This window comes from Miniopterus natalensis, chromosome 10 (assembly GCF_054644295.1).
Source record: "Miniopterus natalensis isolate mMinNat1 chromosome 10, mMinNat1.hap1, whole genome shotgun sequence".
Classification (NCBI taxonomy): Eukaryota; Metazoa; Chordata; class Mammalia; order Chiroptera; family Miniopteridae; genus Miniopterus; species Miniopterus natalensis.
The window spans coordinates 83,313,288-83,334,010 of NC_142090.1; the positions used below are offsets into that span (position 1 = coordinate 83,313,288).

General features: G+C 57.0%; 1 protein-coding gene across 5 annotated transcripts in view; it reads left to right on the forward strand.

Moving 5' to 3' along the window:
• The window catches only part of DDC (dopa decarboxylase), a 30,683-nt gene extending 10,555 nt beyond the window's left edge, over positions 1-20,128 (forward strand). For 3 of the 5 annotated variants that reach the window (XM_016198333.2, XM_016198334.2, XM_016198336.2), the window contains 9 exons: positions 388-531; positions 3,163-3,229; positions 4,108-4,202; positions 7,682-7,749; positions 15,209-15,285; positions 15,552-15,571; positions 16,639-16,737; positions 18,993-19,094; positions 19,928-20,128. In XM_016198333.2, the coding sequence (XP_016053819.2) occupies positions 388-531; positions 3,163-3,229; positions 4,108-4,202; positions 7,682-7,749; positions 15,209-15,285; positions 15,552-15,571; positions 16,639-16,737; positions 18,993-19,094; positions 19,928-20,128 (873 nt within the window). The remainder of the gene's footprint in view (positions 1-387; positions 532-3,162; positions 3,230-4,107; positions 4,203-7,681; positions 7,750-15,208; positions 15,286-15,551; positions 15,572-16,638; positions 16,738-18,992; positions 19,095-19,927) is intronic. The other 2 variants (XM_016198335.2, XM_016198337.2) reach the window with 1 other exon arrangement.
• The last annotated feature ends 595 nt before the right edge of the window (positions 20,129-20,723 follow it).

Here is a 20,723-nt window from a genome sequence, read left to right on the forward strand (position 1 = left end):
TGGGGTTCTAGGAGGGAGTTCAGCCCCGCCGAAAGGAACTGTGGTGGCTTCCCGATTTCCCCCAGGTACTGCTTGGCGGGCACCATTCTAGGTGCTGGGAGTGAGGGGCATTCATTACCCGTGAGGAACGCGGGCTCCAGGGGCTGTTCTGCTCAGGGTGGTGACGCCCCAGCACGGTGCCAGGGGAGCAGGGCTGGCTGCAGGGCGGAGGGTGCTCACTGTTGATGGGGAGATGCTCTGGGGCGCTGCAGGGCGAGGGAAGCGAGGGGCCCGCGTGGAGCAGGCTGGGATGTGCTCCCGGGCAGGGCAGGCCGGAGCCTCTCGGTAGAGCCAGGGGCGCCGGGCCAACGCGTGCAGCTCGACCCGACTCCGCCGCTCTCTCTGCAGGCCCACTGCTCCGTGGAAAGAGCTGCATTAATTGGAGGAGTGAAATTCAAAGCCATCCCCTCGGACAGCAAGTTCGCCATGCGCGCCTCGGCCCTGCAGGAGGTGCTGGAGAGGGACAAGGCCGAGGGTCTGATTCCTTTCTTCGTAAGTTCAGCAGCGCCGGCTGCAAAGGCTCCTGGGAGGGTTAGAGCCCCACCAGGGCCTGGGACGGGGCCCGGGAGCCAGGCCACTTTCCAGCTGCCGCGGGCTCCCAGGCCACGTGGCGTGTAGGCCCTGGCCCCTCCATGAGGAAGGCTGGAGGAAAAGTCGTGTTTTTTTTTTATATTTATTTTATTGATGGAAGAGAGAGAGGGAAACATCAAAAATGAGAGTCACTGATCGGCTGCTTCCTGCACGGCCCCTACTGGGCATGAGTCTGTAACCCGGGCATGTGCCCTGGCCGAGAATCGAACTGCACTCTCCTGGATCCTGAGTCGATGCTCCAGCGCTGAGCCACGCCGGCCGGGCAGGAGTGGCGTATTTTCCTTCCCCTGAGTAAATCTCAGAACGCAGCGGGCAGAGGACCCCAGCCCCGAGACCCGGCTAGGGTGAGACGTCTAGTTCCTGCTTCCTGCAAAGTGACAGTGGCCACAGTTTGAAGGTTCTTTAGGCCACGGCAGACACTCTGTCACGAGGGGCACATGATGAGTGTGAGCTACATTACACGTGGCGCACGGGAGGCCTTGCTGCCCATCGGTGTTGTCCGCGGACACTAGGAGTGTAACTGGTGAGAGAGGAGGGTGAGATCCCTAACCAGCCACGGGCACCTGGTTTTCCTGGGCACAGACAGGCGTTTTCTGGTGGGGAAGAAAAAGTTGGCATGGTAACTAGAGCCTGGGGACTGTCACCCCGGTGTGGCCGTGAGAGCAGGCTGTGTCCTGTGGTGGTCATGGCACTGGCCCTGGGGCGTTCACCTGGCTGCATGTTGGCATCACCTGGGGGCTCCGTCCTGATTCCATCTCACCTGAGTCACTAGGGACTGAGCCGGGCCTGGGAAATGGTTCACAGTCACTCAGGGTCCTCGTGTGGACCCAGGACCGGGACACGCTGCCCGGGGCGGGGGCCGGGGGCACTCTTCACGCTCTGGGCATTTCCCAATTGTTAGAGCAGCCCAGGCTCAACTGACAGCCCAGATGTGGAGATGTGAGTGACCACAGGTTTTTTGAGGAAATGCAGCCAATTTGTTATATTAAACCAGCCACTAAGGGCCAGTGAAGCCAGAGAGATGGACGGCCCAGACCCAGAGGGCAGAGCTGGCCTTGACTTACATATCTAGTGGTTATAACTCTGCACGTCCACAATAATTCCATGCATCTGCCTTCATCCTGTGCTCAAGGGGGTGCACACCCCTCAAAGCACACCCCTGCTGAGAGCCAGGGCCTGTTTGGCAGGCTTGAACCCGGAAGGCTAGCCTCTGCCCTCCAGGGAGGTGCTGGGTGGTGACAGTTTCTCCAGCTTTCTCAGGATGGTTTGCCCTCCCGCCTGCTGAGGTCAGGCCACAGGCAGAGGGCAGTGCCCGCCGGGCGCCCATCCGAGGCGAGCAGGCAGGAGGATGGATGATGAAGGCGGGTGGGAGAGAAGGCTCTGGAAGGGACCTGTCCTCGGCAGCAGGACCCCGGGGGCTGTTGGAGACGGGCGCCAGCCTTGTCCTTCCCCCTCCCCTGCACAAATGTGATTATGCCTCCACCGAAATCAGGTTAGTGCCACCGCGGCAAGCTGAGCCGGGGTAATCAGAGCCCGGGGCGTGGCAGGTGCTCTGGTTAAAGTGGCTTCTGAGGATTAGGACAGCTGACTCCCTGCAACCGAGGACACCGAGCCGAAAGGGCCTGCAGGTGCCTCCGGCCGAGAGCCTGGTCCCCGCTCTGGGCTGCTGGGTCTTGGGTTGGTTAGCAGGGTCTCTGGCATGGCCCAGGGCGCTGGGCTCTTTCCCTGGATGGACAACCAGAGTTGGCCACAACGAGGTTCCATCTCTCTGAGTGTCCTTGGCCTGCCTCTGGAGCCTCACGTAGGTCAGTGTGGAGTGTGGACCATAACCGTGTCCAACACATGAGGTTTCTGTGACTGGATATTATGTCTGCCAAGCCCAGGCCTCAGAATAATGTCACACATTGACACACACGCACACACACCAAGCTGAGGAACAATCCCAACTTTCCACCTCACAGAAGGAGTGATATTCACAATATTCTTTTTTTTTTTTAATACATTTTTATTGATTTCAGAGAGAGGAAGGGAGAGGGAGAGAGAGATGGAAACATCAATGATAAGAGTCATTGATCGGCTGCCTCCTGCACGCCCCCGACTGGGGAATGGAGCCTGAAACCTGGGCATGTGCCCTGACCGGGAATCGAACCTCAATCTTCTAGATCCTAGGTCGGTGGTCAACCACTGAGCCATACCGGCCAGGCTTCAGAATATTCTTAGATCAGTAGATATCCTGTCGATAGAGCAGAGCTTGGGGACGCTGGCACGGAACGGGCTTGGTTTCCGCCCCTCGCACCACGGGAAATTCTGAGCCATCTCCAGCCTCAGCCTGGCTCTCCGTTGGCAGATCTGTTTCTCCCCATGTGTTACGATGCTTCCAGCAAAGATCATGTGCCCTCCAGATCCACATCTCCCAGAGTAGACGTCACCAAGTACCACATCCCATGCGCTGGGCGGTCACTGGGCAGGTGGAGGTTGGGACAGTGACCCAGGCGAGGGGTCTTAATGGGACATCTGCTTTGTAACCGCCAGGTGGTGGCGACGCTGGGGACCACACCCTGCTGCTCCTTCGACAGGCTCTCGGAGGTGGGGCCCGTCTGTGAGTACCACTCATATTTTCTTCTGAAACTGGTCTCAGTAGGTACGTGGGAATTAGACAGACCTTCCCCTGGGCGCTCCTCCATAATACTAACTTAATAACATAACAAACAGGATATAATGCTGTATATTACAGAATAAAATAGAACATTATCATAATGCTACTTCACATGACGATTGTTTGCCAAACTCTTTCTGTATTTGCAACGGCCTGAACCTCATTAGCTTGAACGCCACCAACTGCGAACCTGGGCTAACTGGGCAAGAGCAAGGCTGAGCTGATCCCACACCCCTCATTTTTAAGCTCGCAAGGCCCCCGCGAGGAGAAGTCACTCCTCAAGCCCTGCAGGGCCCTGCGGGAGGGTCGTGCACACGCAGGACACGAGCACTGGCCACCCTGGAAGTGTGTCGTCCTGCCTGTCTCTTTAGCCTCCTTGAAACTACTGAGTAGAGTTCAGCAGGGTATTTATTTAAAGTGGTTGAGCAAATCAATGCCCCAACACTGGATTTCTCCAAAGAAGGACCTGAGCTCCTGTGTTTATGGGGCCATCTCACCCCCACCCTCAACCACAGGCCTCAGGTTTTCTTGTAGCGCCTCAGGATCGGCCTGGGGGTCAAGGGGGGTGATCACTCCATCTTCCCGCACTTTCCAGGCGTGCGGTGAACCCCGGTCTGTGCCAGGCACCCCAGCCAGCAGCGCGGCCCCTGCCCTCAGCTCGCTGCCTTCAAGCGGAAGAGGCTTGTGGGGGTCCTGAGGCCAGGGCAGTGAGTGCTGCCCAGGGGCCGTGGGCCGGCACGAGGCCCGCTGTCAGACCCCGCGCGAACCCCGTTCGAGGAGGGCGTCCATTTAGGAACTCACGCGTGGCTCCTGGCTTCCAGGCAACCGGGAGGACCTGTGGCTGCACGTGGACGCGGCCTACGCGGGCAGCGCCTTCATCTGCCCTGAGTTCCGGCATCTCCTGAATGGCGTGGAGGTGGGTGTGCTCTTTAATGAGATTGCTTTTTTTAAAAAAATATGTTTTTGCTGATTTTTAGAGAGAGAGGAAGGGAAAGGGAGAGAGAAACATCAATGCTGGGAGAGAGCCATCGATCGGCTGCCTTCTGCAGGCCCCCTGCTGGGGACCGAGCCCGCAACCCGGGCACGGGCCCCGACCGGGAGTTGAACCGGCGACCTCCTGGTGCAGGAGACAAGGCTCAATCACTGAACCACACCGGCCGGGCTAATGAGATCACTTTTTAAAAGTACCATGTGATCAGTGGCTTCTTATGAGGATGTGACTTTCCATGTGTCAGCAAATTATTTCCAACCCAATCCCTGTGGTTATGGGGAGTCACCCCTCCTATGACGGGTCCCACAGCCTGTCTTCACACAGTGTGCCTCGCGTCTACAGCTGGGTCCCAGTCTGCACAAGTCCAGGGCAGGGCTGCTGTGACAGGATGTGTCGGCTTATAAAGCTGTGGGGAAACACTTAGGAACAAAGTACCTCCTGAAGGCATGTCCGCTGGAGGAGTGATGGAGACACCAGCTCGGTCCCGCTCGATGGCACAGCCGGGCTCTGGGCCTGCACCTGAGCACGGTGTTCACCTTACCCAGGATCAAACGAGCGGCTTCCGATGCATTTCAGTGTCCCGGGATTTGTAAAATGTGGCCCGTAATGCCAACTGAAACACCTGTGCTCCTGAGCAAGCGCAAACAACGATCTGCCAGTATCTGCTCCTCGCAGGGCAGCAGACGCAACACAGAGATGCGACCTTGGGGTGACCTGTGAGTGCTACTTTAGGCTCCAGCAGGACTTCAGGCCTGGTGGCAGCTCACGGAGCAGGACGTTCCTCCCTGCCCGGGACTCAGATGCCTGGAGAGGCGGCTTGGGAGGGATGGAGATGTGATGGAGGAGCCACAGCATCAGCTTTGTGCTCAGAGGCGGGGCTTCCTGAGACCTGGCCATGCACGGGGTGCAGGATTGAGGCCACCAGGCCTCCTTGGACCCCAGCTTTCCTCCAGGACCAGCTGTGTGCCCTTGAGCAGGTTAGGTGTCCTCTCCACACCTCACAGGATGGAGTCAGTCGATACCTTCGAGGGGCTGTTGTAAGGCTCAGAGGACTTAATCATATTTAATGGGCTTACAGCCCACGTCTGGCACACACAGTGAGCGCTGTGTATGCATTAGATGCTGTTATTAACCTTCGCAGGGCCTGGAGAGACCGCCCCTCAGAACCCGTCTCCACTCTCGTCCCACCGCCCATCAGTTTCCTAATTTCCAGTCTGGATCTGGTCACGCCATAATAGCAGGACGGGGGGTTCAGAGGCGCAGAATACAAATGTCCCCGTCTTTGGAAGGAAGGGTCCCTGTAGTACTGATGAGGAAGCAGCTTTCTGGTTTATATTTCCACGACATTCAGTGATTCCCTCATTCATTTTGTAATGACTTATTGATCCCTGAATGCACATGAGGGCTTAGATCAATCCTCGGGGCGTAAACAGAGGCCCGAGGCCCCTGTGAATATGGGAGGAGGGTGAGAGGTTCTGACTGTGGGGTGCTGACACCCAGCCCCCTGCAGGCCGTGCGGATCGCTGGTTTTGTTTGGAGCTGGGAAGTGAAGAACACACCTCTGTGCCAGGTTTTATTGCCCCGGCCAGTATGGCTCAGTGGTTAGAGCGCTGGCCCATGCACCAAGGAGTCACGGGTTCGATTACCGGTCAAGGGCATGTACCTGGGTTGCGGATCCCTGCCCCAGCCAGGATGCACGCAGGAAGCAACCAGCCTATGTCTCTCTCCCCCCTCCCCCACTCCTTCCCACTTTCTCTGAAAATCAATGGGAAAAATATCCTCAGGTGAGGGTTACCAACAACAAAAATTAAATAAACACCTTTTATTGTGGGGATGACCATAAACCCCAGGACTGGCTTTCCCGGCAGCTCGAGGGACAAAGGGCAGGGGGAGGCGTTCTCGGGGGTCTGTGTGCCTCTCCCTGGCCGGTCCTTTCTAACCACCAGGTTTAGGGTTTCAGACCTTTTCCTGCGACTCCCTTCTGTTCCCCATGAACTTGAGGTGTCACCTTTCACGGGGGTGCCTGCTTGTCAGACCCCCGCGGCGGCAGGCCCTGCGCGGGACCCTATCAGCCGCAGACAGGATCTCACGCCCGCGAGGAGGTCAGCATCTTCCCCCATCTCGGGGACTCTTTCCTGCCGGGCGGCCTCTCGCTCAGCTCAGCGGCTCCGATAAGGGCTGCAATATCCTGTCTGGGTCCCGCCTGGAGATAAGAGCCCTCTCTCCCCGTCAGCAGCAGGAAAATATCGCAGTTGGGTAATGAAAGAAGTTTAAACAGAGCAGCCCCCCAGGAGCGAGCTAATAACATTCCTGGCGGACAAAGCCCAGCTTTCACCTTTTGCTACCTTTGATCAGCAAACGCAACTCCTTGTAATTTCCTGCCTCCCTCTCAGAATGACTTTTATTGAAGCCTGGAAGGAAATGAATCTGCGCCCCCCCCGCCCCCCGAGTGGGGCCATCGGCTGACCAATGTCCCCGCTCATGCCCACCTGGCCCCTCGCCCCCTCCTGCCTCCTCCAGGCTCATCCGGGAACCAAACAGAGGAGCTCTGGGAAGCTTTCCAAGTCTTCCATCGGGGGGTTCAGCAGACGGGGGCCCTGCCTGGCCCCACCTCTACTTCCGCTCCAATTACCGATGAGCCCTGTGGCCCTGTCCCCCGGTCTCCAGGTGGCCCGGGCCCTGTCATCAGGAGAGAAAGCGGGGCGCACATTTTGAAAAACACAAAAACTCAGCCCTCGGGGCAGTTGTGGGAAGTGAGGGTGCTCTCCCGGGCCCCTGGGTGGTTGAACTCTCTCATTTTCTGCTGGAAACTACGGGTGCTGCCCACAATGGGCACGTGACCCCAGAGCCGGCTCACGGGGGACCTGCACCCCGGTTCTCCCACTCCAGTGCCCTCCTCCTGCTCGCGAGTCTGGCCCAGGATCGGACCAGTATCGGCTTCATGCTTCCTGCGGGGAGCTCGGTTGTTGCCACTTGAGTGAGAATAAAAACAGGTTCCGAGGGGCCAGGTAGCTGCCCACACCCGTCCCCAGAGCCCGGACCCCGGGTTCAGTGACCTCACGTCCCCTCCACGGGCCTCGCTGTTTCACTTGCAAAGGCACACTGCTGGTTGTTGCCAGTTTTTAAACCCCCCCTGAGTTTGTGCTTCTATTGACCTTAGAGAGAGAGGGAGGAAGGGAGGGAGAGCACTGACCAGTTGCCTCCCATATGTGACCCTCCTGGGGATCTGACCCACCACCTGGATATGTGCCCTGACCGGGATCCGAACCCACAAACTTCTGGGGTCCAGGACGATGCTCCGGCCCACTGAGCCCCGGGCCAGGGCCAGACGGCTGGTTATTGTGTCTGTGACCTCCCGGCGACTAAATGCGAATTAACTCAACCATCTTTTTGTTTCTCGGCAGTTTGCAGATTCCTTTAATTTTAACCCCCACAAGTGGCTTCTGGTGAATTTTGACTGCTCGGCCATGTGGTGAGTCTCCCTGTTTGTTGGCTGATGAACGGCCCTGTGTCCGGGGCTCTTTAGAACAGCGGTCGGTGGGGGCCCAGGGCTGGGGGCACGGTCAGCCCCTTCTCAGACCTGCTTCCATTCTCGCCCCAAGGCAACCCCCGCTCACCCGCCCGGGGACACTGTCACCCATTCCTGCTCACCCGCCCGGCTGTGGCGACACACTGGCAACGGGAAAGAGAAGCTGCCAGAGCAAATCTGTGATCTGACTGACCCGTGTTGACATAAAACAGACGCAGCGGAACCTCCGGGCCTACTTCTAACTGGTTGCTTCTGCGTTTTGTTCTTAGGTGTTGACTGACTCTAAGTGTAGGTCCTGAGGGGAGCAGAAGGAGCTCTGCTTCCTGAGACCCCCCGACCTCCGTAACCGCCGCACCACACTCACAGTGTGTTCACAGCGAGAGCCAGAACCAAAGCGTCAACGTGGGGACAGTCCGTCCCACGGATGATGTTTAGAGGAACAGCCGTTAGGAGCCACAGGGCAACACTAGGCCCTGGTTCTTTAAGTTTGTGATGAGTTTTGTAAGGACACCAGTCAGGTTTGATTAGGACCCAGACTTATGACCTTATTTTAATTCAATCACCTTTGAAAAGGCTGTTTCCAGATGGGTCCTCTTTGGGGGGCAGCGGGGGGTGGGCAGTCAGGACGTCAGCGCAGGAATCTGGGGGGAGCGTCAGACTGGCCCATAATGGTGCCCATGGGAAACAACTAGTAAAAGCCACTCGGCTAATAGTTAGGGATTTAAACCAGGTCAGCTGATGTTAAACCCTCTCGTCTTAATTATGCCTGTGATTCCTGTTTGTTCGACTCTGGGCAAACTTACGTGTCTTTGATCTCGCTGCACCCAAGCAGCCCCCCCTCCCCCCGTTTCTCCTCCTAAAGTGTTTGCAGGGACAAGGCGCTGGGGCCCGGGTCCTTCACACCCCCCTCCCCCATCCGGCCCCTCCCCCAGGAATCCCGGTGGGATGGCGCCTGCCTCGGGGGCAGCCCCCTCCAGGCCACAGAGGAAGCGGGGTCATGGCTTAATTGGAAGGGATTTGATTTTGAGCACATGGAGCTGGAGCCAGAGTGAAATGTCCCCGGGATCAAGGGGTCTCTGCCACGGGCCGGCATTCGCAGTCAACGCCACGCCAAGTTAAATTCCAGCCCCGGGTTCTGCAGGGAAGTAAAACAGGAGCCTGAGTTCTTGGCCTGTCTGGACACAGGGACAAGGGGACCGTGGTGTCCGCGCTCCCTCCAGGGCGCCAGGGTCTTCGGCCCGCTGTGTTCGCCGACCGCGCCGGGTGCGCGAATGTCCCGCCCGGAAGGACTCCTGCTCTCAAGCAGCTCTCTCCTGCCTCGGTTCTCACCGCCTCCGGTGCTGCCCGGGGGCCCGTGCCTTGGCTTTGCCGCTCCTGCTTTAGGGACAGCCACTGAGGCGCTGAGACGTTCATCTTACAGGCGCCGAACCGGGGCCGGAGCCACAGACGGGTTCACACGGTGGAGGTGACGTTAGTAACCAGTCCTGAGTCAAGCGAGTCAGAGACTTTGTGTCTCAGGGACGCCGGGCGAGAGCCCCGCAGGCAAGCCCTACGCGCTTTTATGAACGGAGCCGAGTGCAGAACACACGGGAACTGTCAGGACGAATCCGGGAGACACTGGAAAACGACAGCTGCCTTTTGGTGTGAATGAGGCAGGATCGGGCCCCGGCTGTATTTCGGCTTTTCTGCGAGCTCTCGCGGATCCCACGTTCTCCCTGAATCTTGAACGGTCCTGGGTTTGAGGCCAGACAGCCTCGCGGCCACAGACAAGCAGCGTGTGTCCCCTGGCCGGCGGGGCGGCCGGCCCGCATCTCAGCACCTGGCGTGTCTGCCCAGGGCCCGGGACAGGCCGCTCCCTGCGGCGTGGTGCCGGCGAGTGGGCGATAGGAAGACAAGGCCGAGCTCGCGCACTGTCCTGACTATCCACACGGTCGGGACAAGTATTTGCCGCCGTAAGAGGTCACAGCAGTAACGAGGTGTCCTGACCGTAGAGCACACACAGCGAGGGCGCGTGTAGGAGCCTATTGCAGAGGGGGACAGGTGTCCTCTACACACCCAAGAGTCGAAGGCAAGCAAACAATTTTAAGTTGTGAATTTTTAAAAAAATATATGTTTTTATTGATTTCAGAGAGAGGAAGGGAGAGGGAGAGAGAGAGAAACATCAATGATGAGAGTCATGGCCGCCTCCTGCACACCCCCTGCTGGGGATCGAACCCATAACCCGGGCCTGTGCCCTGACTGGGAATCGAACCGTGACCTCCAGGTTCATGGGTCGATGCTCAACCACTGAGCCACACCAGCCGGGCAAGTTGTGAATTTTTTAATAGATACGCTTTAAGATTTTGCTAATACGACGAACAAGCTAAAAATGGATTTCTTTTTTTCCGTTGCTCTCGGGGGCGTTTTTGTGTTCCTTAAAGTAAGAAGCGTCTCTCTCTTGTTTAATGAAATTTTACCAATGGTTAGTCCGTGATTTAAAGCAAACACATTGGTTCTATCTTCTAAATATTGAAATGGACAAGATAATGGAAGTTTCTAAAACTGTGATCATCACAAGCGCAGTGAAGATGTTTCGCGATGATTTCATTACTCTGTGCATGAGCTTTTTATTCCTCATTTGGCTTTTCAGATCTTTTATATGTGACTAGGAAACATTCTGCTCAGGTCTTAGCATCTCTTTAATATCAGATATTCTCCCGAGAAAGCCTCCAACTCCACATGCACCAGAGCAGGTTTTATCTGCCTTTAAAAAGAGGCTGGATTTTTTTTCTGAATAAAATTAGATTTTATCATGGAAAGTTTTATAGCTTTTGTACACTTCTGTTAGGTGGAGTTTTGTTGTTTTTTTTTAAATTCAGTTACTCTGGAAGATTTTAACCACCATAGTCACGGGGAGACTTGAATCGAGACCTTGCTCTTGGCCCTTCGTGGAGTTTTTGACATTATCTCTTTGGTTTCTTTGTGCTTCGGACCTGGTGCCTATTAGTATCGTAAATCCTTTAAGCCCCTGCCGGCATCGAGAGGTAACCTGAGCCCTCACTCAGGGAGCCTGTGCTGAGCTGCAGGTTTTCAAAAGACAATGTCAGAAGCCTTGATTTTAGCACAGCACAGGGCCCGCTCCCCTTGCCCCTCACGGCCGTCCTGCGGGGGTGTATCTGGTGATGGGGAGACTTTCTTTACCTGAGGCCCCTTCCAGGGGAGACGGCCGATGCGAGGGAGGAAGTTTCTGTGCATGTGCGCACACACACACACACAGATGCACACACAGATGCACACACACACACAGATGCACACACACGGATGCACACACACGGATGCACACACACGGATGCACACACAGATGCACACACACAGATGCACACACACAGAGGCACACACACAGATGCACACACAGAGATGCACACACATACAGATGCACACACACAGATACACACACAGATGCACACACACGGATGCACACACACAGAGGCACACACACACAGATGCGCACACACACAGATGCACACACACACAGATACACACACAGATGCACACACACGGATGCACACACACAGATGCACACACACAGATGCACACACACGGATGCACACACACAGATACACACACAGATGCACACACACAGATGCACACACACACGCCTGTTTGTTTTTTTAGCTGAAGTCTCCCTTTTTATGATCCTGGTCCATCTGCTTCACCAGGAAAAGCAAAGTTGGCACCGAAACACAGACCAGCAGACACACCCCAGACCCGCTGGAGTCTCAGATCAACAAACACAGTTCAACTGGAATCGGAAACACCAAGAACTGAAGGATACGAATCTGCAACCGAACTAGCTTCAGTCACGTGGCCAGAGCAGGACTTGGAGAAAAACAGGATCAGAAAATGATGAACTAGATCGAAGCTGGAAACCGACAACAGACACACACACACACACACCCCGGAAAACCAGCAGGAGGGAAACGACAGAGGCGAAGGGACTCTAATGAAATGGGGAATCGGCACCATAGAGCGGGCCGCAGAGCCGCACGTGAGCCCCGGACCTGCCTCCACCTGCACAGCCCTGGGGTGATGGGTCAGAGCCAGAGGAGAGGCTGAGGAAGGACACACGGGACCAGCTCAAACGTTAGGCGTTGGTAGAACGTTAGCAAATAAAATTCAATTTTTTAAAAAAGATACTACATCGTGACCAAACTGTGTGTACTCCGGCTATGCCCAGGTGATTTAAAAATAGTCGATTTTAAAATGTCACTCGCCGTGTTAACCATTAAGAAAGAAAATGTTTTCTTCGCATTTGATGCGGAATTTAATAAAATTCAACACCCACCCAGGAAAAAACTCCTAGCAAAATAGGAACAGAAAAGAACACTCTTAATCTGATAAAAAAAAAAAAAAAATCTACCCAAAACTACAGTCAACCTGTTTGTGATGGTGAAATATTAGAAGCACTTTCTTAAAACCAGGAAAAAATAAGGATTTCCATGACCCACCCTTGACCTCAGCACTGCACTGTCCTAAGCTGAGCAGCGAGCGAGACGCAGAAGTGTGGCGATTAGAGAGGACGCCAGACGCGTGGTTCCCGGGTGGGACTGTCTGCCATGAACAGAGACTCTCCGATAGAAGTTCATCAACGAGAGACACGGCAAGACTTCTAGATAAGCAACATTTTTTAAGGTTTTTGGGGGTTTTTTACATATACAATACACAGCAAGCGTCATATTTTTAAAGAGAAGAAACTGTGTATAAGAGCAAGGAAAGCTATCAGGTGAATCTGCATCAATGTAGCAAAGCCTCTGGAGGTTTCTATGAAGAAAGTGATACAGTTTCCGAAGCCAGTGCGAAGAGCCGGGATGGAGGCAGGTCACCCGCAGGGAGAGGCAGGCCCAGCGGCAGGCACAGGGCAAGGCTGAGACGTATCGGGACTTGATAAAGCTGCGCCAGATGTTCTCCCCAGACCCAGGGTGGCCCAGGGAGCGGTGAGGGCAAACCCGGGGGACCGGTCCCCTCCAACCTGGAGACGCAGGTGAGAGGCTGAGCATGGAGGGGCTGACGTCGGGGGACAGAGGCCAGAGACGGTGCTTCCAAATATTGACAGGATTTTACAGTCCTCCGTAAGCACAGAGGCAAACAAGCTAATAGAGGAATGAACGGAAATTTCCTGGCCAGAGAGGAAGCTGGAGTAGCCTCGTAACAGGCTCAAAGTTCCTCAACTTCATTGGTAATAGATGCAAATTAAGGTGACAAGGAAACACTGTGGATGGAGGAGAAAGTCTGTCCCAGCAGAGTGTGGGCACGAGCGTGGGGACTCCCCGCCCCGCCTGCTACACGGTCCCACGGGCGTCCTGCCCCCCGACCAGGACTGTGTTTAACAGTAAATGAGCAGCAGTAGGACGGACGGCCCGAGGTGTTCCCTGTGCGGGACCCACGCGGCAGGGGGCAGGCGTGAACTGCAACCCCCTGGACGGGCGGGTGCCCAGGGCCTGCCTGGGTTCTTTTTTGAGAGAAAAGGCAAATTGCAGAAAATGACACAGAAACGGTGCAATTTAGGTTTAAACACCTTGAGTTTGTATTATGTTCAGAAACGTGAAAATCAGCGACCCAGGGCTTTGTGTCAACTCAGAACTGGGCCCGATAAACCCAGCAGTCGCCGGGCGCCCTCTGGGGGCGGCGAGGGGAGGGACACCCGGGTTCCGGCGTGCGCAGGTTTTGTTCAGAAGCAGCCTGGTGGGCGTAGTATTATTTATACCTTTTAAGACATAGTTTTAACACTGAATGATGTTTTTAAATTAAGAAAAAGCAGCCCAGAGGTCACGCCGGCATCCGGGGAGGGCCGTGTGAACCTCGTGACAAAGGCCGGAGTTCTCCGGGAGGGTGAATGTGTCCACCCCTCGCTCCCCTGTCCCATCTCCAAGGCCAGACCCAGAGCTTTCCCAAGGACAGGGAGACCCACAGGGGACCCTCCAGGTGTCCTCATGCAGGGGCCGCGATGCTGCGAGATTCCTGCGCACACGGCAGCAGGCGTGACCGCCCCTCCACAGGCCCGAGAGGGCCACACGGCTCACGGCACAGCCCCACCCTGAGGCTCGCAGCCCCCTTCCCTTCCCCAAAGAGCCCAGCCTCCCCGTGTCCTCCCTGGCGCCCCCCTCCCCCCTCATGCTCGCTGCCTTCTCTCGGGGACTCTAACCTTGTGTTTGCCTTCGGGCCTAACCTGCCCTCAGACCCATGTTTCTAGTTCGCCCTTCAGATGCTCTGTTTGCCACAGAATTGCTGTGAGGCGATGTCCACGCTGCCCAAGGACACAGGGGCCGTTACCATAAATCCCTGCCCGTGTGGCAGGTGGGGCCTGAGTTGCCCGGGAGGATGCCCCCCCATGCGTGCTCCGGGGACAAACGGTGCAGGAGGGTTGAGCTCTGGGGACAGCGTGTCACAGTCGAGGCATCGCCTGCTCCCCGCGAGCCCTCTGTCTGCCCCCCACACACTAGGACACCCGTGGGGGTCGGGCGCTGGGCCTGGAGGGACAGAGGGAGGAAATGACATCCGCTGGGGCGTTGCCCCAGATACCATGTCCCAGCTCTCCAGACACCTATGGGTGTCCCTCACTCAGTTCCCTCCCCGACCCCCTGACCCGGTGCAGTCCCCACGGGGTGAGGGCTCAGACAGGAGCCACAGGTGATGGGTCCCAGGTTACTTGTACTTCTCTGTCCCACTTGGCTATAAAGTCGGGGTTCCCACGGTCCCCCACTCTTTCAGGCTTGATAACTTCCTGGAACAATCCACAGGGCCCAGGAAAGAGCTTTCCTTACCTTTACCAGTTTGTAGAAAGGAGGCAGGTGAACTGCCAAACGGGAGCGATGCCCAGGAGGAGGTACTGGGGGAGCACAGCGTCTCCCCCCGGCTCACCCGCAAGGCTGGCAACCCGGCAGCGTCGGGTAGGGTTTGAGGGAGGTCTCCTCACACACGAGCGTGGCTGGTTGACTCACTGGCCATTGGCGATGGGCTCAATCTCCAGCCCCTCCCTGGAGACTGGGAACGGGGTTCACGGTTGCACCCCTCTAACCGTGACTTGGTTTCCTGGCACCCAGTCCCCACCCTGAAGCGGGGGCCCCAGCCACCTGCCATCTCCTTGGCATACAAAAGATGCCAGGGATGTGGGCCCTGTGGTCCCCGAATGGGAGAGAAACACCAAACATTTATTATTACTTTTGTTTGTTTTCTTATTTGGTTAAGTCTCACTCCAGGATATTTTTTCCACTGATTTTTTTTTAGAGAGAGTGGAAGGAAGGGAAGGGGTCTCGGAGCAGGGGTGCCCAGGCTGGGCCTGGTGGAGGGGAAACAGGCAGGGGGGCACGGAGCCCCTGCTGAGACGCCCCCTCTAAGCCCCGTGGTCGTCTGTTCTCTAAACCAGGGTGAAGAAGCGGGTGGACCTGACGGGAGCCTTCAAGCTGGACCCCGTGTACCTGCAGCACAGCCACCAGGACTCGGGTGAGTGGCGCCTGCCTGCAGGCTGCAGTCTGTTTCCGTCGGGGCTGCAGAAAGTGACCCGGACAGGGACCCATGGGGACCACTCACAGTTCAGCGTTTGTGTGCTCTGGGCGCCTGGGGAGGGGCCACGCAGAACACCCGGGCCCCGAGCTCGCGGGCCTCATGTCTGGGCCGGGAGGGGACTGACTGACCGTGACCGTGAGGAGGGTTAGGCCTGTGATCGCCCGGCGTGTCTGATGGCTTCTCTCTTTCTCCCTCTTTCCCAGGACTAATCACCGACTACAGGGTGAGTGGGAGCTTTGTCTCACGGGCCCGGGGTCGCGGGATCCAGGAGGGAGGCAGGGTGGGGGCTGTCACAGCCGCGACTCGGGCTGCGTCCGGTGTTCCCCTCATGATCAGGGTCCCATAAAGGACACATTCCCACCGGGTCCTCAGGAGCAAATGAGGCCGGCAGTGGGCAGCTCTGCTGACCGCCAACCTCAGGTGTCACGTTAGCAGGAAATGACCATCTCCAGGGGGACAGGGACTTCTGCACCTGGGAGACGGGCACCTCTGTCTCTGTCTCCATCCTGTGCAGTTGCCCTGGGCCCAGAGCCGGCCTCCCGGGCATGGGGAGGCCACAGTCAGAGCATCACCTCGCTCGGGGGCAGCAAGTGCCCCCCCAGCCCGGAGCCCATGGCACCCTGGCTGCTTCTGCAGTGAGCAGGGTCTGCACCCCTGCCTGGACCCCAGGATGCCCAGGGCACCAGAGGTGTGGACCGTCACACACGTGACGACCATCCCGTGCCGCTGTGCCGACAGACCCAGAGCCCGTGCCTCTCCAAGGGCTGTTTCTGGCCTAAGGGCCAGTGTCCTGACTCCTCAGCTGGTCCTCGGACACACCCCTAGGCCATTTCTCTTACTCTACGGAGATGAAGCCCAAGGCATTATGTGCCCGGAGCTTAGGAGTTGGCCACCTGCTGTTTAGGGGCCCTCGTGCCGGCAGGCGCAGCATCAGGCCAGGCAGCGGCCCTTCTGGTGCCCACCTGGCCTGCAAGGCCTGGCCGCAGCCGCGGGCAGAGCTGGGGGGCGCACAGTGTGCTCAGCAAACGTTCACAGGCGCCGAAGGGACCGGCGAGGGAGCTTTCTGAAGGAGCGAGGGAGCCGGGGAATGATTCCGGAGCAGAGGGAGGGTGTCCTAAAACCCAAGGCGCACAGTCAGGCCTCAGAACAGCATCCCCCTGAGGCAGGAGCGGCCACGGGCGGACAGACAGGTTTTCTCCATCAGGGAAGAGCTTGCTGGGAGACCTGCCACCCCTCCCAGGGCTTAGCCTCCCCGCCCGCGGCCCCGCTGAGCCTGTCCGTTCCGTCCAGCACTGGCAGCTGCCGCTGGGCCGCAGGTTCCGCTCCCTGAAGATGTGGTTTGTCTTCCGGATGTACGGCGTCAAGGGACTGCAGGCCCACATCCGCAAGGTGACTTCTTTCTCTTGGTTACTCTCGGGGTGACCTCACGGTGGTCGGGGGCTCTAGAAATGAAGTCAATGTCACAGTGAGCAAATGTGTGATAAGGGCCAGCTCGGGCTGCTGCAATCAGGGTGTTTCTAGGACGGTCAGAGCACGATTACGGATCTTTTAGGACATTTCCCTCAAGACCACAGGCGACTGGGCCGGGAGACTGTCAAAGGGAAACAGCACCGAGCTGGCGCCTTAGCCACGTGTGGCCGACAGCGAGGCGCAGGCAGGGTGGCAGCAGGGAGGACACAGGCTTTTCTCCCAACACCTTCCGGAAAGGGAAAGGTTAGACGGGGGTGGGGTGAGGTCACCTGGCCCGGTGGGTCTTGGACGTGACCCCCCGGCTCTCTCAGGGGTCTCAGCTGCGAGGGATACTCAAATGTGAGGACCACCCTTCTACTCCAAGTCCCAGCACCTGCTTTGTGTTTTTTTAAACAATTGAGGGAACTGAGGCCTAACTGTGTGCTGGGACTTGCCCAAGGCCCCCCCCCCCCCCATTGAGCCCCTGTAAAAGGCCTGCTGCTTGCAGCCAGGTCCCTCCCATCCTGACGTCCTTCCCCAGCCTCAGCCCCATCTGGGTGGTCACGGGCCCTCAGCTTTCATGCCAGTTCTGGTGGTTGTGACGTCGCCGCTGTTCACTTGACGGCCTGGTGCGGAGGCTCAGCATCTGTGGGCCGAGCGGGATGCCCCCGGCCCATCCTCGGAGACGGGGCATGCGGACAGGCGTCCGTCTGCTCAGCGCCCGCCAAACACGCTGGCCCCTGCCTGCCCCTCGAGGGTGCGTGTGAGTCCACGGGGAAGAGGCCCTTCTCCGTCTGAGGATCCCCATCTCAAACACGAGGACTCGGCTTCTTTGGGGAAAGAACTTGGAAAAATGGTGGCTTGTGTCTCCATAACGAACCCAGCGTTGACTTCAGGGGCAGCTGGGTGGGACTATGCTGCCTTGGGTCGGAAACACCCAGAGGCTCCCTCCGAGGGGGTCCCAGTCCTGCCAGAGAGAGTGGCAGGGCCAAGCCTGTCCCCAGCCGGGCCTGTGGTCCGCCAAGGGGTGGCGGGTGCCCGGCAGGCCCCAGTCTTTGGCGCCCTCTGGTGGCACCAGGTTTCCCATGTGACTGGGAGCTGCTCTTCCCAAGGGGGCTTCAGACCCACCCGCCCTCTGAGCCCAAGTACCGCTCAGGTGCCCCGAACCCTCCCAGGGATGGCGCCAGGCTGGGCGCCTGGGTTTAGAACAGGAAGACACCCACCAAGACCACGTTCTCAGATCGGGTGCCGTCTGAATCACGTTTGAGTTCCATGAAGGGAAGTAAGGTGGCATTATCCAGAGAGGAAGGCTGCCGGTGCCGGTGACTAGGGCTGACGCCCTCGGGGCCGCAAAGGCTCTCACATAACAAACAGCCGGGGCCTCCGTAGAGCGGAAGCTTTCTCCTCTGGCAGCCGCATTAGGCGGAGCGCAGCCTCAGTCTCCGCATCTGCAGGATGGGTGTGGGGGTGGGACTGCGGGGGCGATGGGCTGTCGTGTGGCTGGCGCAGTGCTGCTCTGGGTGCTGGGCCAGCACAAAGGAGCCTCTCGGCCACTGCTAGCCACCCCTCCTTTCTAGAATGTTCCAACACCGCTCCGCAGCGTTTCCTCTAAAATCGTAAACAATTGTTCTGCTGGGACAGAAACAGAAGAAAAGGGTGGGAGTGTTTTCCTGAAGACACTGCCCTTTTCCCCGTGGTAACCGAGTTTTTTCTAAGCCTGTGTGGGGACAGCTGGCGAGTGGGTGACATAGATACTTGAAGAAAACAGCTAAAGGCACATCAGTGAGTTATTATAGCTTTTTTGTTAATCTTCACCGGAGGACATTTTTTTCCATTGGTTTTTAGAGAGAGAGGGAGAGAGGGAGGGAGGGAGGGAGGGAGGGAGGGAGGGAGGGAGGGAGGGAGGGAGGGAGGGAGGGAGGAGAGAGAGAGAAACATCGGTGTGAGAGAGACATCGACTGATTGCCTCCCACACACGCCCTGAACGGGGCCTGGGCAAGGGATCGAACCTGCAACCCAGGTATGTGCACTTGACCGGGAATCGAACCCATGACCCTTGGGTATCTGGTCCGATGCTCCAACCACCGCGCCACACCGGCCAGGGCACATCGCTGAATCGCAGAAGTGGTTTCTGAGGGCCTGGGTTCTGGAATGAGCCGAGGAGAGGCTCACACAGACCCCCCTTCGCTTCCAAGCACGTGCAGCTGGCCCACGAGTTCGAGTCGTTGGTGAGGCAGGATCCGCGCTTTGAAGTCTGTGCGGAAGTCACTCTGGGGCTGGTCTGCTTCCGGCTGAAGGTAAGCCCATGCCCGTTTCGTCTCCATGCCCTTTTAACGTGACAGAGGGCAGAGTGTCATTCAAGGCCTCTGAGCTCAAACACTTGCCTTAACTCCCCAACCACACAATCCAGGCCCGGTCTGCAGGCTGCCATTCGCGCGGCCCAGCCCTGATGCCACCTAACTGCCCACCGTGCCCTACGCAGGCTTCTCTAGGCAGTGTCCACTCTTCTTCGGTCACTCTGACAAGGAGAATCAAGACCCTTGGTCCCAGAACGCCCACCATTCCCTCTGTCCATCTGTCTCGGCCACTGCCACTTCCTGAGGCCTCACCTGTCCACTTGCTCCCTCGGGTGTCATTCCTGGGCCAGCCTCAGCGTCAGCTGGCAGTTGGTGATGAACGCCCGTCTTGGGCCACCCAGACCTGCCAACTCTGCACCTTCACAAGTCCCCAGGCTGGCCTGTTGGTGGGCAGGGCAGTGTGTGACCGCTGCTCTCTGGCACTCAGTCATCCTGCTTTCCGGGGATGACCGTGCTCGATGGCTGAGGCCGGAGCCCTCTTTGCTGGGAGCGGTGACCCCTTCATGGTGCCGTGAGAACCCCAGTTCTGCTGTTGAGCTCATGGGTTAAGAGATCTCACATCCAGGAATCTTCACTTTTTTAAAAAAGCCAAGAAAAGGACATCTCTTGACAGCACACTAAACAAGAACAGACTGTCACATAGGGAGGGACAGGCTGCGGCCCTTCAAGGGCCACGGAGCCATCATTTGTTTGAATTTTCCACTGTCAACGAAAGGCAAATGGTCCCGTGGCTTCTCCGCTGAGATGCGGCCCCCGTCTCTCGATCCCTCCAGGGCTCCAACAAGCTGAACGAAGACCTTCTGGACAGAATAAGCAGTGCCAAAAAAATCCACCTGGTGCCCTGCCACCTGAGAGGCAGGTTCGTGCTGCGCTTCGCCATCTGCGCCCGCACGGTGGAGCCTGCGCACGTGCAGCAGGCCTGGGCGCACATCCAGACGCTGGCGAGCGCGCTGCTGGAGGCTGCGCAGGAGTAAAGGGGAGCCAGCGCCTCCGGTGAGCCGCGGGGACCCGCCTCCTCCACTTAGAAGGGGTGCCGGCCTCAGGATCCTGTCCGGCCCAGAGAGGTGGGAGGGACCGTACGCTATGGTGGTTCTTTAGAGACTTCGACAGACTTCTACTTTGCATTGTTATGTGAAAATATCAATAGCGTACAATGGTGTATTTCTGTAATGTTCCATCAGATTTCTGCGTCCACTGAGGCAACTCAGTATCATAACATAGGGTGTCCCCCCAAAATGTATACACGCTTTAACAGCTAGACTATACTATATACATAGTATCATATGTACTATATATAGTATCACATATAAGGTGTCTCAAAAATGTGTATCTGCTTTAACAGCTATATATACTATATATAGTATCATATGTACTATATATAGTATCACATATAAGGCGTCTCAAAAATGTGTATCTGCTTTAACAGCTAGACTATACTATACATAGTATCATATGTACTATATATAGTATCACATATAAGGTGTCTCAAAAATGTATACCTGCTTTAACAGCTAGACTATACTATACAGTATCATATATACTCACACTGCCCTATATTATATATAGTAC